This window comes from Dryobates pubescens, chromosome 19, assembly GCF_014839835.1.
Source record: "Dryobates pubescens isolate bDryPub1 chromosome 19, bDryPub1.pri, whole genome shotgun sequence".
Classification (NCBI taxonomy): Eukaryota; Metazoa; Chordata; class Aves; order Piciformes; family Picidae; genus Dryobates; species Dryobates pubescens.
The window spans coordinates 23,315,854-23,331,152 of NC_071630.1; the positions used below are offsets into that span (position 1 = coordinate 23,315,854).

Sequence of the window (15,299 nt, forward strand, 5' to 3'; positions counted from 1 at the left end):
ACCAAATTAAAAGTAAATTTTAAAATCAATAAAAATTAACTAAAAGATATTTTAAAAATTCAATAAAAATTCGAATTATCAATAAAATAAATTAATGCTAATTGTTTAAATTTAATAAAAATTGCAATGAAAAAGTCAATTTGAAATAAATTTTAAAATTTTAATTAAATCAAATTTCAAATTAAAATACATTAAAAATCCATTTTTAAAATGAAATAAAAATTCCCATGAAAAAGGCAATAAAATGCCAATTTAAAATAATTTTTTAAACTAAATTCAAATTTTAAAAAACAATTTAAAATATTTTTAATTACACATTCAAATGAAATAAAGATCGATTGAAAATACATTGAAAATTCAAATTAAATATTGAAATTCCAAATTCAAACTAAAAATGTAAATTAACCATTCAGCGTAACACTTCAACTTAAAAAGTCAAATTTTAAAACAAATGAAAATATTTTTAAATATATAAAAATTCAAATAAAAATCAACTGAAAATCAATTTAAAAATTCAAATTAAAGATCCAAATTACAACTCGAAATTGCAAATTCCACTTAAAAATTCAAATTGCAAATCAAAATTTAAGGATCAAAGCAACTATTTTGAAATGACCTAAACATTCAACTGGAAGACATTAAAAAGCCTTTGGAAACAGCTCTAAAAATTCCATTTAAAAATCCGAATTAAAAATCCTTTTAAAAACGCCATTTAAAATTTCCAATGTAAGCACTCAATTAGAAACCTGAAGCTACATTTTCAAACCCCATTCGAAGCCTGTGAGCCATCCCCAAGGTTCTCAGAGCACTCCCACAGGAGTGCAGCGCCTCCGCTGCAGCCACCCTGCCCATGCCCAGCCCTTTGTGCCCTTTCCCCTTGGAGTCTTCACCGCCTCACATCCCTCGGCTGAAGCAGCAGCAGCAGCAGCAGCAGCAGCAGCAGCAGCAGCTGCAGCAGCAGCAGCAGCAGCAGCAGCAGCAGCAGCAGCAGCAAGTCTTGCCTCTCGGGGGGGGGGAAGGAGGGAGGGAGGGAGAAGGGGGAGGAGGGAGAAACAAAAACCACCAAATGAGGAAATAAAGATGGAAAACTAAGAGAGAAAAATGAGGGGGGGAAATAGAAGCTAAGAAACAGAAGGGAAGGAACAACCACAAACACCACAGAGATTATATATATATATATATATAAAAAGCACCAGGTCTTTCTAAGCCTTTCTATTACCAATCAGTGAGGTTTCTGTGATATATTACACACTGCCAATCTCTTTCTCTGACTAATGGAACAATTCATGTGTAGCTCAATAAAGAGAATGTTTGTCTGTAGCCCTGGGCTCTCCCCTCCTCTGCCTCTGCCTCCTTCTTTTTGCCTCCCCTTCTCCCCCATGCCCTGCTGCCTAAAGGAGTGTTGACTCCCATCCCACAATGCCCAGGTTGGAAGGGAGCCCAAGGATCACACAACTGTCAGGGCTGGAAGGGACCCCAAGGCTCAGCCAGCTCCAGCCCCTGCCCTGGGCAGGGACACCTCACACCACAGCAGGTTGCTCACAGCCACCTCCAGCCTGGCTGCAAACACCTCCAGGCAGGAGGCTTCCACCACCTCCCTGGGCAGCCTGTGCCAGGCTCTCACCACCCTCCTGGGGAACAACTTCTTCCTCACATCCAATCTCAATCTCCCCACTTCTGGTTTTGCTCCATCCCCCCCAGTCCTATCCCTCCCTGACACCCTCAGAAGTCCCTCCCCAGCTTTATTGGAGCCCCCTTCAGATCCTGGAATGTCACAAGAAGGTCTCCTCAGAGCCTTCTCCTCTCCAGACTGCACAACCCCAACTCCCTCAGTCTGTGCTCACAGCAGAGCAGCTCCAGCCCTCTGCTCCTCCTCCTGGCCCTTCTCTGGACTCCTTCCAGCCCCTCCAGATCCTTCCTGGCACAGAGGCTCCAGAACTGGCCCCAGAGCTCCAGCTGTGGTCTCAGCAGAGCGGAGCAGAGGGGCAGAATCCCCTCCCTGCCCTGCTGGCCACACTTCTCTTGCTGCAGCCCAGGCTCTGCTTGGCTCTCTGGGCTGCCAGTGCTCACTGCTGGCTCCTGCTGAGCTTCTCCTCCCCCAGCACCCCCAAGGCCTTTTCTTCAGGGCTGCTCTCCAGCCAGTCCCTGCCCAGCCTGTATTGGTGTTTGGGATCGCCCTGACCCAGCTGCAGGACCTTGCACAGGGCTCTGGGCAACTTGATCTAGTTGAGCATGCCCCTGCCTACTGCAGAGGGGCTTGGGCCAGATGACATCCTGATGTCCCTTCCACCACAGACCATTCTATGGTTCTGTGGTTCTATGATCAGCTGGTTCAAGCTCTCCAGGTACCAGGGGAGCTGAAAGGATCTGCCCCAGCATCTTAAAGTGGAGCAGTAGAGCAAGATCAGAGGGTTGGAGAACCTCCCCTGTGGAAACAGGCTGAGAGAGCTGGGGCTGTGCAGCCGGGAGAAGAGACAGCTCCGGGGGGACCTTAGAGCATCCTCCCAGTACCTGAAAGGGGGCTACAGGAGGGACTTTTGCCCAGGGCTGGGAATGCCCACCGGGGAGCCTCCTCCAGCCAGCCTGCAGGAGGGAAGGCTGGTTGGAAGAGCTGCTCCACCAGGCAGCAGCAGCTCCTGCCCATCCTGCCCAGCTTCCTGCAGTTGACAGCCATCCCCAAGCAGCTCGTACTGGCACTGGGGAAGTCGGTCAGGCTTCTCCTCAGATGACCTCCCTTTCCAGGGAAGCAGAGCCAGCCAGGAGGCCACCACTGGTCCCTGTGCTCCTCTGCACAAACCAGCCTTTCATGGCTGAAGTAGGTCGGGTGGCAGCGGTGCTGCAGGCAGGGATGCCATCCAGCGGCTGGCCAGGCCCCACTCCTGAGGGAGCCAAGGGAAGCGCTGCCAGGGAGAGGTCAGGAATCCAACACAAGAAGTCCAGAGAGAACAGCCCAGGAGGTAGCTCAGGAGCCTCCCTCCACCCAAGAAGCCAGGCAGGACAGGCTTGTGGCATCTTCTCCCTTCCCCAGAAATGTGCTGATGGAGTCCACAGCAGGGTCCCTCAGCATGCAGGCAGAGGGCTAGAGGCTGAGCACCTTCCCCAGTACCTTCCCAGGCTCTTGCTGAGCATTGCTCAGATCCCCTGTGCTGCTCTTCTCCAGGTTCAACAGCCCCAAGGCTCTCATCCTCTGCTCCTCACAGAGATGCTCCAGGCCCCTCAGCATCTTTTTAGCCTCTCTCCAGTCATTCCCTCTCTGTTGAACTGGGGAGCCCAGCACTGGACCCAGCACTCCATCTGTGGAGCACACTGCCAGGCAGCTCCAAACTCCACTCGATTTTCACAGTCCCCCCAGACATTTTCGCTCTCCCATTGCCACCTTCCCCAATTCCAACAGCAGTCTCTGCTGTGCAAGGCAGGGCTTGGGAAACATTCCCAGAGCTGGGGTCGGGCAGCTAAAAAAAATGGGGAGGGGGAGGGAAAACCAAAGGGAGAGGGAGCCAAAGAAAGGGCAAACCTGTGCTCAGCACTGCTGAGGCCACACCTGGAGTCCTGTGTCCTGCTCTGGGCTCCTCAGGGCAGGAAAGAGGTTGAGCTGCTGGAAGGTGTCCAGAGAAGGGCAACAAAGCTGGGCAGGGGTCTGGGGCACAGCCCTGGGAGGAGAGGCTGAGGGAGCTGGGGTTGCTTAGCCTGCAGAAGAGGAGGCTCAGGGGAGACCTTCTTGCTCTCTGCAACTCCCTAAAGAGAGGTTGTAGCCAGGTGGGGGTTGGTCTCTTCTCCCAGGCCCCCAGCAGCAGAACAAGAGGACACAGTCTCAAGCTGTGCCAGGGGAGGTTTGGGCTGGTGGTGGGGAAGAAGTTCTTCATAGAGAGAGAGAGATTGGCCATGGGGATGTGCTGCCCAGGGAGGTGGTGGAGTCCCCATCCCTGGAAGTATTTAGGAAGAGCCTGGATGGGTGCTTGGGGCCATGGTTGAGTTGATCAGGTGGTGCTGGGTGAGAGGTTGGGCTTGATGATCTCAAAGGTCTCTTCCAACCTGGTTAATTCCATTCCTATTCCATTCCATTCCATCCTATCCTACTCTATCCTAAAGGGCAAACCTAAGAAAGGGCTAAGCCAAGAGGCCCAAGCTGCAGGTGCAGCACTCCCAGAGAGAGAACAGAAGCCACGCTCCAGAAACTTCCAATCTCCAACACTGAGCAAGGTTTTATCTTCTTTTATTATTTTTTTCTCCACAATAAAACCAAACCAGCTGTGCTCTGAGCCAAACCAAGGAGCTCCAACAATCCTCTGAGGTTCACTATCAGCGTTGCAAAGTAAGGCTTCCCCAGGGAAAACAAACCAGAACAGAACAAAACCAAAGGAAAACCCAAGGAGGCTCAGTGAAATAAATTATCTTCACCTACACGTTCTAGAACTCCCCTCCATGAAATCAGCCTTCCCAAAGTCCTACAAACCAGCAGTGAAACACAAAGTCACCAACCACTCCAGGGAATACTGGGCTCCTTCTAAAGGACACCAAGGCTAGAACTCACTCCTCAAAGTTCAGAGCTGAAAGTCACTGCCAGGCACCAACTCCTCTACGCAAACGAGCGCCGGCAGCTCCGCTCGGACCTCCCGGCAGAAGGGCTGTAGAAAACAAACCGAGAGGAGAGCAGGAGGGGCTGCAACCAGCCTGCAGCCCCCCAGCTTGCCCCCCAGCACCTCCAGCCACTTCTTCAAGGGGTGGTGAAGGTGTGGGGTTAAAAAACAAACCACCTTAGGAGCGAGGTGTTGGAGCTACCACCATGAAGTGCCTCCCGAGGTGCTCTGGGGTGCGGATCAGGCTCCCTTGGCTGTATGGTAACACTGAAGTGCAGGGGCTGGGGCCTGGCCTCACGCCCCCTCTTCTCCCACCCCATTCCCCCCAAGCTGGCCAGAAAAGCCAAAAGTCCAAAGGTGCAGCCCTGGGGAGCGAACAGAGGCAGAGGGCTGGCAGGGCAGAAGAGCCCAGGAAGGGCAAACCAGCCAAGCCGTGCTGGGATGTGTGCGGCTCGGCACAGCGCGGCTCAGGAGCTCTGCCGCTCCTGCCGTACGCTGAACGGCAGCTTCCAGCCAGTCCCACAACTCACGGCCAGCCAGGCCACCCTTCACAACAGGGGCTGAAGAATGGGCACCTGCTCATCTAAAGCAGGGCCTGCTGCAAGGTTCTAAGTATCCTTCCCTCCTGGAGGAACTCTTCTTGATCTCGAGCTGACCCAGACCAGCGCCCCACGGCAGCTGCCGGCTTGGGGCCAGGCTTCCCCCGGCCTCCGCTGTTCGGTCAGCCCGAGAGCCTCGTGTGCTAGCTGCAGAAATGGTGCCTGTGGTTCAGCAATTGCCTTTTGTTTGCTGAGGTGCAGGGGGTAGGAATCGAGGTCACATCCAAAACACCACAAGAACAGGTTCAGCTGTCAGCTGTCCCATGCTTTAGACAGCAGAGAGGCAGCCAGCTCCCAGCTGGGTGGGCTGCGCTCTGAAGAGACCTTCCTGCTGGCAGAGAAAGTGCAGGGCTGGGGCTGGTGGTGGGTTGTTGGTTTTGTTGGTTGGGGGGTTGGGGGTGGGATTTTTTTGCATTTCATTTCTTTATTGAACATTGCCCACACGAGGAGGAGGAGGAGCAGGAGGAGGAAGGGCAGGCGAGGAGTGCTACGAGTTCTGCTGCATCTGCAGCCGGCGCTCGGCGGCGGCGGCCAGCGTCCTGCGGCGCAGGGTGGCGGCGTCGGCAGAGGCTCCCTCGGCGGGAGGAGGGGAGGGCTTCCCTGGGCTCCGCTCCTCCTCTGAGCTTTTGTTCAAGTAACGCCTGCAAGAGGAGAAAGGGAAAAGGTGGGTGGAGCAGAGAGCACCTCTGGAAACAGGGAATCACAGAAGAGAAGGGGATGGAAGGGACCTCGAAGAGATCGAGGCCAAGCCCCCTGCCAGAGCAGGGTCACCCAGGGCAGGGCACACAGGAGCACATCCAGGTGGGTTTTGAAAGTCTCCAGAGAAGCAGACTCCACAACCTCTCTGGCCTGCTCCAGGCCCCCAGCACCCTCACAGCAAAGCAGTTTCTCCTCACAATAAGGTGGAACCTCCTGGGTTGCAGCTTATCCCCACTGTTCCTGGTCCTGTCACTGGGCACCACCAAAGGGAGCCTGGCACCATCATCTTGACACCCAGCCCTCAGATATTTACTGACATTGATCAGATCCCCTCTCAGCCTTCTCTTCTCTGGACTAAACAGCCCCAGGGCTCTCAGTGTGTCTTCACAGCAGAGATGTCCAAGTCCCTCACTCATCCTTGCAGCCTCTGTTGGACTCTCTCCAGCAGATCCCTGGTACAGCCACACAGCAAGAGAGGGAGTGAGGCACACCCAGAGCAGTGAAATCAAAGAATCACAGAGCTGTTCTGCATGGATGAGACCTCTAAGATCACTGAGTCCAGCCACCAACCCAACCCCTCCATGGCCATCAAACCATGGCCCCAGGTGCCATGGCCACAGTTTTCTTGAACCCCTCCAGGCATGGGGACTCCACCACCTCCCTGGGCAGCCTCTGCCAGTCCCTGACCACTCCTCCAGCAAAGAAAGTTTTCCTCATCTCCAACCTAAGCCTCCCCTGGCACAATTTCAGGCCATTCCCTCTTGTTCTATCACTGAGACTAGGGAGAAGAGACCAACCCCTGCCTCAGTGAAAGTGTACACAAGCTTCATGCTCAAAAAGCCCACCCTAGAAGCCAGGGCAGACTGTGCAGAGGTGGCAGCAGCTCTGAGCTTTTGTGCAGGATCCTCAGGCCTGTGGGAGGGAGATGGTTCTAAAGGTTGAAGCTCTGCTCTGAACTCAGAGCCATTCACTGACCCTGCAGGGGAATCACTGAACCTCTCCATCCCTCTTCTTCCAGCACTTGCCCAGGGAGACCTTAGAGCTGTGTTTCACTATCTGAAGCCTGGACAGGGACTATTTAGGAGGGCTTAGAGTGATGGGACAAGGGGCACTGGTTTGACAATGGAGCAGGGGAGATTCAGGTTGGGCATCAGGAGGAAGCTCTGCACAATGAGGATGGTGAAGGACTGGAACAGGTTGCCTGGGGATGTGGTGGAGGCCCCACTTGTGGAGATACTCAAGGTCAAGCTTGATGAGGCCCTGAGCAACCTGATCTAGTTGGAGGTGTCCCTGCAGACTGCATGGGGGTTGGGTAAGATGACCTTCAAGGGACTCTTCCAACCCAATGCATTCTGTGGTTGCCAGAAGTCACTCCCCAAGGAGTAAGCCTCTGACACCAAGGCTGCCAAGTGCTGGGTAAAAGCAAAAGGCAGCAGCTGCCAGAGTTAACATCCCAAGGAGTTCTGACACTCACAGCTCCTCAGTGCAAAAAGGGAGCCAGACATGCAAAAAGTCAACTCCACTTTGCCTTCCTAAAGGACATTTGCTCAACACTGAACAACACTTATTTTAGGAGCACCCCTGTTCAGGGACAGGAAGGCACTTCAGGGTGCACATTTGGCCTGACAACAGCAAAGGACACAACACAGAACTCAGAGCAGACCCTTCTGGTGGTCTCCCTGCCATAAAAAGGGACATCTGTGACAAAAGCTACAAGGTTTGTCTGCACCACCTGGTTTGTTAATCATCAACTAGTAATTGCTCTACAACTCCCTGCAAGGAGGCTGGAGCGAGGTGGCAGCTGGTCTCTTCTCCCAGGAACAGGGGACAGGGTGAGAGAAAATGGCCTCAGGTGGTGCCAGAGCAGGCTCAGGTTGGGCATTAGGAAAAACACCTTCCCCAAAAGGGTTGTCAAGCCCTGGGACAGGGAAGTGGTTGAATCATCACCCCTGCAGGGCTTCAAAGCCATGCAGACGTGGTGCTGAGGGCCATGGTTTAGTGGTGGCCTGGCAGTCCTGGGTGAGTGGCTGGACTGGATGATCTAAGGTCTTCCCACCCCAAACGTGGCCTGAGTTCAGGGTTGGCTTATCGGCGGCGGTTGTCTCAAGCAGCGTCCTGAGCCTGCTCTAACCAGATGTGCTCGTTCCTCTTACTGCTTTTGCATCACCCCAGGCTCTCAGTGGCCACAATCTGTTACAAACCCACCCCAGGACTGTCCCCAGGTGGCAGGGCTGGAGTTTCAGGCAGGAACCTACTTTCTAGCTTGCTGCAGCAGGTCCTCCTTCCGCTGCACCAACATCCGCTGCCTCTCGTCGGACGACTTGGAGAAGCGACTCCCCCTGGCCTCAAAATCTTCTGCTTCAGTAGCTTCTGCTTCCACCTCACTCTGTTCCACCATCTCTTCCAGTCTGGAGTTGAGTTCAAGTGGCACTCTCTCTGTCTAGGAGTACAAGAAAACAGTTGCAAGCCCCTGCAGAATCTGCCCATGGAGATGCATCAATGAGCTCCAAAACCCTGCCGGGGCTGGAGGCGCTGGAAGAAACCAGGCTCCCACCTGCTGCCCCCAGCTCCCTTGGGCTCCTCTGAAAAACCCCAGCCACAGAGAGAACAAAGCTGCTCCAGCTCCTGTTCAAAGAGCCTCTGTTCTGGAATGCTCTCTCCTTTATGCCACGTTGGAAAGTGATCTCAAAGACAAACGTTAATCACTCCTAATGAATGCCCTCTGAAAGTGGGGCACTGCAGCTGACCTGACGAGAGGCAAGAGCTGGAAAAGCAGAAAGCCACAGGCTGTGGAAAGAACACCAGAACAGGCTGCCCAGAGAGGTGGTTGAGGCCCCATCCCTGGAGACATTCAAGGTCAGACCTGATGGAATCCTGAGCAGCCTGATCTAGCTGGAGATGGGAGAGACCTCTGAAGAGGTCCCTGCACTCTTCAGGGAATGGTTTGGCTTGGAAGGGACCTTTAAAGCTCATCCAGTCCAACTCCCCTGCACTCAGCAGGGACATCTGCAACCAGAGCAAGTTGCTCAGAGCTCCAGACAACCTGAACTGGAATGGACCCAGGCATGGGGCATCTCTCACCTCTCTGGGCAACCTGGGCCAGGCTCTCACCACCCTCAGTGTCAAACACTTCTCCTTTCTCTCCAATCTCCCTCTTTCAGTTCAAACCATCACCCCTTGGCCTGGCACAACAGGCCCCACTCAAAAGACTGTCCCCAGCTTTCTTAAAGGCCCTTTAAGCACTGAAAGGCTGCTCTAAGATCTCCCCAGAGCCTTCACTTCTCCACCCTGAACAACCCTAACTGCCTCAGCCTGTCCTCACAGCAGAGGGCTTCCAGATGTCCCTGCTCACCGCAGGCAGGTTGGACAAGATGACCTTGGAGAGTCGCTTCCAGCCCGGCACGCGCTGTGACGTGCAAAGAGGCACTGATGGAGTGTCAGCTCCCCAGCTCCTGCAGCACCCAACTTATCCTGCACTCCAGCTGCTGGAGCAAGGCTGGCAGCTGTCCCAAGCCCGGCCTTGTCACTAAGAGGAGCTGGTAACCCCACACCTAGCACCTCCTCCCCCCTGACAGCCACCCCACAGCGCTGAGGCCGGCCCTGAGCTGAAGGGTGATGGTGCTGGTGAGCTGGCACAGGTGAGACAGCACATCCTGAGCACCTCCTGTCACTGCCCAGCAGATCAGCCCTGCCATGGAAGAGCAGGATGTCACCAAGCCTGGAGACATCAACAAACAAACCAGCTCCATGCAAGGTTTAAGGGCTTAGCCACGGCTCAGAATCCCAGAGGAGTACTCAAGCAAGTCTATCAGAGGAATTAGCCAAGTCAGCTCCTATCACACCTGGGCCTGGAGCTCTGCTAGAGCTACCACAGGAGCTTTGACAGCTGCTGCTGTGGCCACCACAGGGGACAGCTGCTCGAGTGCCAACAGCCCGGCCTCAGCGGCACCACGGCGTGCAGCACACAGGGCTCACAGCTGCCTGCAAACCAAGGTGACTCATCCCAAAGCCCCAGAGACAGGCCAGTAATGTCATCTGCCAGACATGAAGGCCTTCAGAGAGCAGAAGCCAAGAGAAATGTCACTTCCCATCAACCAGGTGAACCAAGCAGGGACATCATCAGGACCCATGCAGCATGAACAGCAAAGCCTCCAACACCGCTTCAGCAACCCCCCCGAGCTGAGCAGCCTGCTCCAGTTGCAGATGCCTCTGCTCACTGCAGGGGGTTGGACTAGAAGACTCTTAAAAGCCCCTCCCAGCACAAACCACTCTGTGATTCCTGAAGGTCCCTCCCAGCACAAACCACTCTGTGATTCCTGAAGGTCCCTCCCAGCACAAACCACTCTGTGATTCTCCAGTTCCATGGACCCAGCGTTTGGGAAGGGCTCCCCACACCACACACACTAATGTGCTGGGACAGGACAGAGAGGGGCAGCTGAGTGCTCCCAAGCAACACCATATCCACGAGGAGGAAGATACACAGAATGCCCTCATGGGTCATACCCAAACCCAGGATGACCTTAGCAGACCTAGAGGAACAGGCATGGGGTACCCTGACCCTTGCCTCTGGCTGCCACACAGGTGAGTGTGGCAAAGTGAAGCTCTGCTGGGTAAAGCCATGAGGAGGGCACTCATGAGGGCTGATGTTCAGACAAGATCTCTGTCTTTCTTCCCCCTGGACCATTTGCACCAGAAGATGCAAGCTAGCTCACCTAAGGCTTGGCCTTTCTTCATAACCAACTTGTACAAACCAATACCCAGAGTCCATTCCTCTGTCTGAGCAAAGAGTAGTTACTGAGGGGGTCCCAGAGACAAAAGCAGCAAACCTAATTGCAGTGAAGGCTACAACAAGCCTCAGATCTCAGCTGCAGGAAGCTCTACACTGCACAAATTGCTCCTCCTTCAGAAGAAGAATTAGTTTCATGAAAGCTAAGGGGTGTCTCAGAAGAGTCCAGAAACAGTCACCAAGAGTTGGTTCCATGAAGGCCAAGGATGCTTCAGTAGAGTCCCTGAAGGGTCACCAAGAGCTGGCCCCATGAAGGCCAAGGATGCCTCAGTAGAGTCCCTGAAGGGTCACCAAGAGCTGGCCCCATGAAGGCCAAGGATGCTTCAGTAGAGTCCCTGAAGGGTCACCAAGAGCTGGCCCCATGAAGGCCAAGGATGCTTCAGTAGAGTCCCTGAAGGGTCACCAAGAGCTGGCCCCATGAAAGCCAAGGGATGCCTCAGGAGAGTCCCTAAATAGAGTCACCAAGTATTTAAGCAATGACAGTGAAGTGGATTCTCAAGCCTGGGGGGCAAGAGCTTCAGCAGGCAAGCTCCAGCATTATACCAACACTGGTCAGATCCCAGCAGTCCCAGCCCTCCTCCAGCCAGGATGAGAGAAACTCAGATAAACACAGCCACAAGTTGAAGCCAAGGCTCCTCAGGAGGAAGGGTGCTCCAACAAGCACAACTCCAACAGCTCTGCCACGTGCTGCTGGAGATCAACAAAGACTCCCAGTGGGCAAGGTGATATTACCCAAGAAGAGGAGAGGGAAAGCTTGTCAAACCTACTCTAAGGCTGCAGCATAAAGCCATGGTCTCTCTTGAGGACTGTCATGAAGTGTGAGGTTACATCCATCCCACTACTTGGAAAGTCAAGTCCTCCCCAGAGGAGATGATCATGGCTCCTCATGGCCTTCCCACACTGGCATTTAACAAGCTTCTTACAAACCAAGCTCAGTGTGAAGGAGCTGGTTTGCTGCCAGACCCTTCTGCAAAGAGAAGAGTTTGACTGGTGACAGCAAGAAGAAGAAGAAAAGAAGGGAGGGAGGGAGGGGAGCAGAGGAAAGGAGGGAGGGGAGCAGAGGAAAAGAGGAAAGGAAGGAGGGGAGCAGAGGAAAAGAGGAAAGAACAAAGCATCCTGCTGGCCATATTCTGCAGATGGCCATGGGTCTGACCAGGCAGGAAGAGAGCCCTGATCTTCTATTTGTTCCATGGGTCACTTGGGAGGACTGTCTTTCAGGAAGGAAAAGCAGAGACAAGCCTTCACAGGAGCAATGTGCTGAGGACCCCAGTGTCAGTTCTGGTGTGAAAAGCTGGGGAGGGACTGTTCAGAAGGGCCTGCAGAGATAGGAGGAGGAGCAATGGTTTGAAACTGGAGCAGGGCAGATTTAGGTTGGACATCAGGAGCAAGTTCTGCACAATGAGGGTGGGGAGACACTGGCACAGGTTGCCCAGGGAGGTGGTGGAGGCCCCATCCCTGGAGACATTCAAGGTCAGCTGTGATGGAGCCCTAAGCCAGCTGCTCCAGCTGCTGATGTCCCTGCTGACGGCAGGGGGGTCGGATAAGATGAGCTCGGAGGGTCCCCACGACTGTGAAATGCCAGGAAGGGCTGCACCAAGCTCACCTGGCCCAGACCCACAGACACTTACCTGGCCATGTGCTTGCTGCCCATTTGTGTTGTTTGCTTAGGCCAACCTACCTGGGTGAGAGCTTCTGTGTCCTCCTGGTCAGCACCGTGCCGCTCCACAGAACTGCTCAGGGCAGGTCTGACGCTGTCTGCACGCTGAAATGCAAACAGCAGGGGGTTAACCCAGCGTGGGAGAGAGCCCTTTGAACACATCCAAGCCCTGCCCTCCTCAGCACCAGGGCCAGCCCAGGGAGAGGGAAGTTAGCAATGAACAGAAAGCCTTCTGCTGAAAGAAGGTGCTCCCTGCTCCTCCCCAGGCAGCCTCCAGAGGAGAGGAGAATCTGAGGTGCACACAACCAGAGCTCAATACTCTTATGGGCAGAAAGGTGGTCCCCAGACTGCTCTCCTGAAATCTGCTGTCACTAAGTGAGAGCAAGGCAGAGTTCTGCCCACTGCCTCCTGGGCAGCAAACCTTCCTAAGTGGCACAATTCAATTAGCTGTCAGCAGAGACATCAACTGGAAAGGTTCTGCACATGAGAGACCAACAAGAGCTGCTTTAACTCAGCAAATGTTTGTCCCTAGTCTAGTCAGGAGACTTTCAGTCTGTGTTTGGTACCTGACTGAAGAGAGAAGCAGAGAATTGTTTGGGTTGGAAAAGCCCTCTGAGCCCAGCCAGCAACCCAGCACCACCATGGCCATTAAACCCTGGCCCCAAGGGCCATGGCCAAACCTTCCTGGAACCCCTCCAGGCATGGGGACTCCACCACCTCCCTGGGCAGCCTCTGCCAGTCCCTGACCACTCCTGCAGCAAAGGAATTTTTCCTCCTCTCCAACCTAAGCCTCCCCTGGCACAACTTCAGGCCATTCCCTCTTGTTCTATCATTGATACTGGAAATTTCCTGCATTTAGAGATTTAAGCAAAGAAAGAACAAATCCTGAGGTTTTTTACTGGAATTTGGCACTACATCACATGTTTCAGATCAGAGGGGAGCACAGAATCAGTAAGGTTGGAAAAGACCTCAGGGATCATCCAGTCCAACCTCCCACCCAGCACCTCATGGCTGCTAAACCATGGCTCCAAGGGCCACATCCAATCCCCTCTTGAACACCTCCAGGGATGGGGACTCCACCACCTCCCTGGGCAGCACATCCCAAGGGCCAACAACTTCCTCCTCACCTCCAGCCTGAACCTCCCCTGGCACAGCTTGAGACTGTGTCCTCTTGTTCTGGGTGCCTGGTAGAAGAGACCAACCCCCACCTGGCTCCAACCTCCCTTCAGGGAGCTGGAGAGAGCAAGAAGGTCTCCCCTGAGCCTCCTCTTCTGCAGGCTGAGCAACCCCAGCTCCCTCAGCCTCTCCTCCCAGGGCTGTGCTCCAGACCCCTCCCCAGCTTTGTTGCCCTTCTCTGGACAAGAGTCTCAATGTCCTTCTGGAATTGAGGGGCCCAGAACTGGACACATCATGCATCCTGCAAGTCCAATCACAGAATGCTGGAAGGGACCTCCAAAGCTCATCCAGTCCAACCCCCTGCCAGAGCAGGAGCACCCAGGGCAGCTCACACAGGATCACATCCAGGCAGGTCTTGAGTATCTCCAGAGAGGGAGACCCCACAGCCCCCCTGGGCAGCCTGCTCCTGGGCTCTGTCAGCCTCTCAGTGAAAAAAAGTTTTCCTCCTGTTCCCATGGAGCTTCCTCTGCCTCAGCTTCCACCCCTGCCCCTTGTGCTGGCACTGGGCATCCCCCAGCAGAGCCTGGCTCCAGCCTCTGGGCACCCACCCTGCACATCTCCATCATCAGCAAGGAGGTCACCCTCAGGCTCCTCTGTTCCAAGCTCAAGAGCCCTCAGCTCCCTCAGGCTCTCCTCAGCAGGGAGATGTTCCACTGCCTTCAGCACTTCTGTGGCTCTGTGCTGGACTCTCTCCAGCAGCTCCCTAAGGTCCTTCCTGAACTGAGTGGCCCAGGACTGGACACAATATTCCAGATGTGGCCTCAGCAGGGCAGAACAGAGGGGAGGAGAACCTCTCTCAACCTCCTCACCACAGCCCTTCCAATCCAGCCCAGGCTGCCCTTGGCCTTCTTGGCCACCAGAGCACATTGCTGGCTCATGGTCATCCTCCCATCCACCAGGACCCCCAGGTCCTTTTCCCCTTCCCTGCTCTCCAGCAGCTCAGTCCCCAGCCTCTCCTGCTCCCTGGGGCTGTTCTTCCCCAGGTGCCAGCCTCTCCCCTTGCCCTTGTTGAACTTCTTCCCATTTCTCCCTGCCCAGCTCCCCAGCCCCAGCCTGGCTGGCAGGCAGCACAGCCCTGCTGTGGCAGCCACTGCTCCCACTTTGGTGTCCTCAGCAAGCTTGCTGGCAGTGCCCTCTGTGCCCTCATCCAGGTCATTGATGAATATATTGCACAGCACTGGTCCCACTACTGATCCCTGAGGGACCCCACTAGATACAGGCCTCCAAGAGGCCTCTGTCCCACTGCCCACAACTCTCTGACTTCTTCCCTTCAAGCAGTTCCCATCCACCTCCCTCCCTGACCATCCAGACCACGCTGCCTCAGTTTGGCTGCGAGGATGCTGTGGGAGACAGAGCCAGATGCTTCACTGAACTCAAGATCAACCACATCCACTGCTCTGCCATCAGCCATCCACCTGGATATCGCCTCACAAAAGGCTGTCAGCTTGGTCAGACATGACTTCCCCTTGGTAAAACCACGGTGACTGCTCCCAGTGACCCTCTTGTCCTTGATATGCCTAGGGACAGTGCTGAGAAGTGGCTCCATTACTTTTCCAGGGCTGGAGGTGAGGCTGACCAGCCCAGAGCTACCTGGGTCCTTCTTAACCCTTTTGGAAGGCTGGAGTGACATTTGCCCTCCTCCAGTCCCTAGGGCAGTCACACAGGAGCACATCCAGGTGGGTTCTGAAAGTCTCCAGAGGAGGCTCCACAACCTCTCTGGGCAGCCTGCTCCAGGCCTCCAGCACCCTCCCAGAAATGAAGTTTCTGCTCATGCTGAGGTAGAAGCTCCTGAGTTGCAGCTTACA

At 54.3% G+C, this 15,299-nt stretch overlaps 1 protein-coding gene across 1 annotated transcript in view; it reads right to left on the reverse strand.

Moving 5' to 3' along the window:
• Window positions 1–5,084: 5,084 nt before the first annotated feature.
• AMFR (autocrine motility factor receptor) overlaps window positions 5,085–15,299 on the reverse strand; it is a 45,378-nt gene continuing 35,163 nt past the window's right edge. The window contains exons 12-14 of the mRNA XM_054170044.1: window positions 12,340–12,423; window positions 8,131–8,315; window positions 5,085–5,817 (exon numbers count right to left, since the gene is read on the reverse strand). Coding sequence (XP_054026019.1) covers window positions 5,664–5,817; window positions 8,131–8,315; window positions 12,340–12,423 — 423 coding nt within the window. The 3' untranslated portion in view covers window positions 5,085–5,663. The remainder of the gene's footprint in view (window positions 5,818–8,130; window positions 8,316–12,339; window positions 12,424–15,299) is intronic.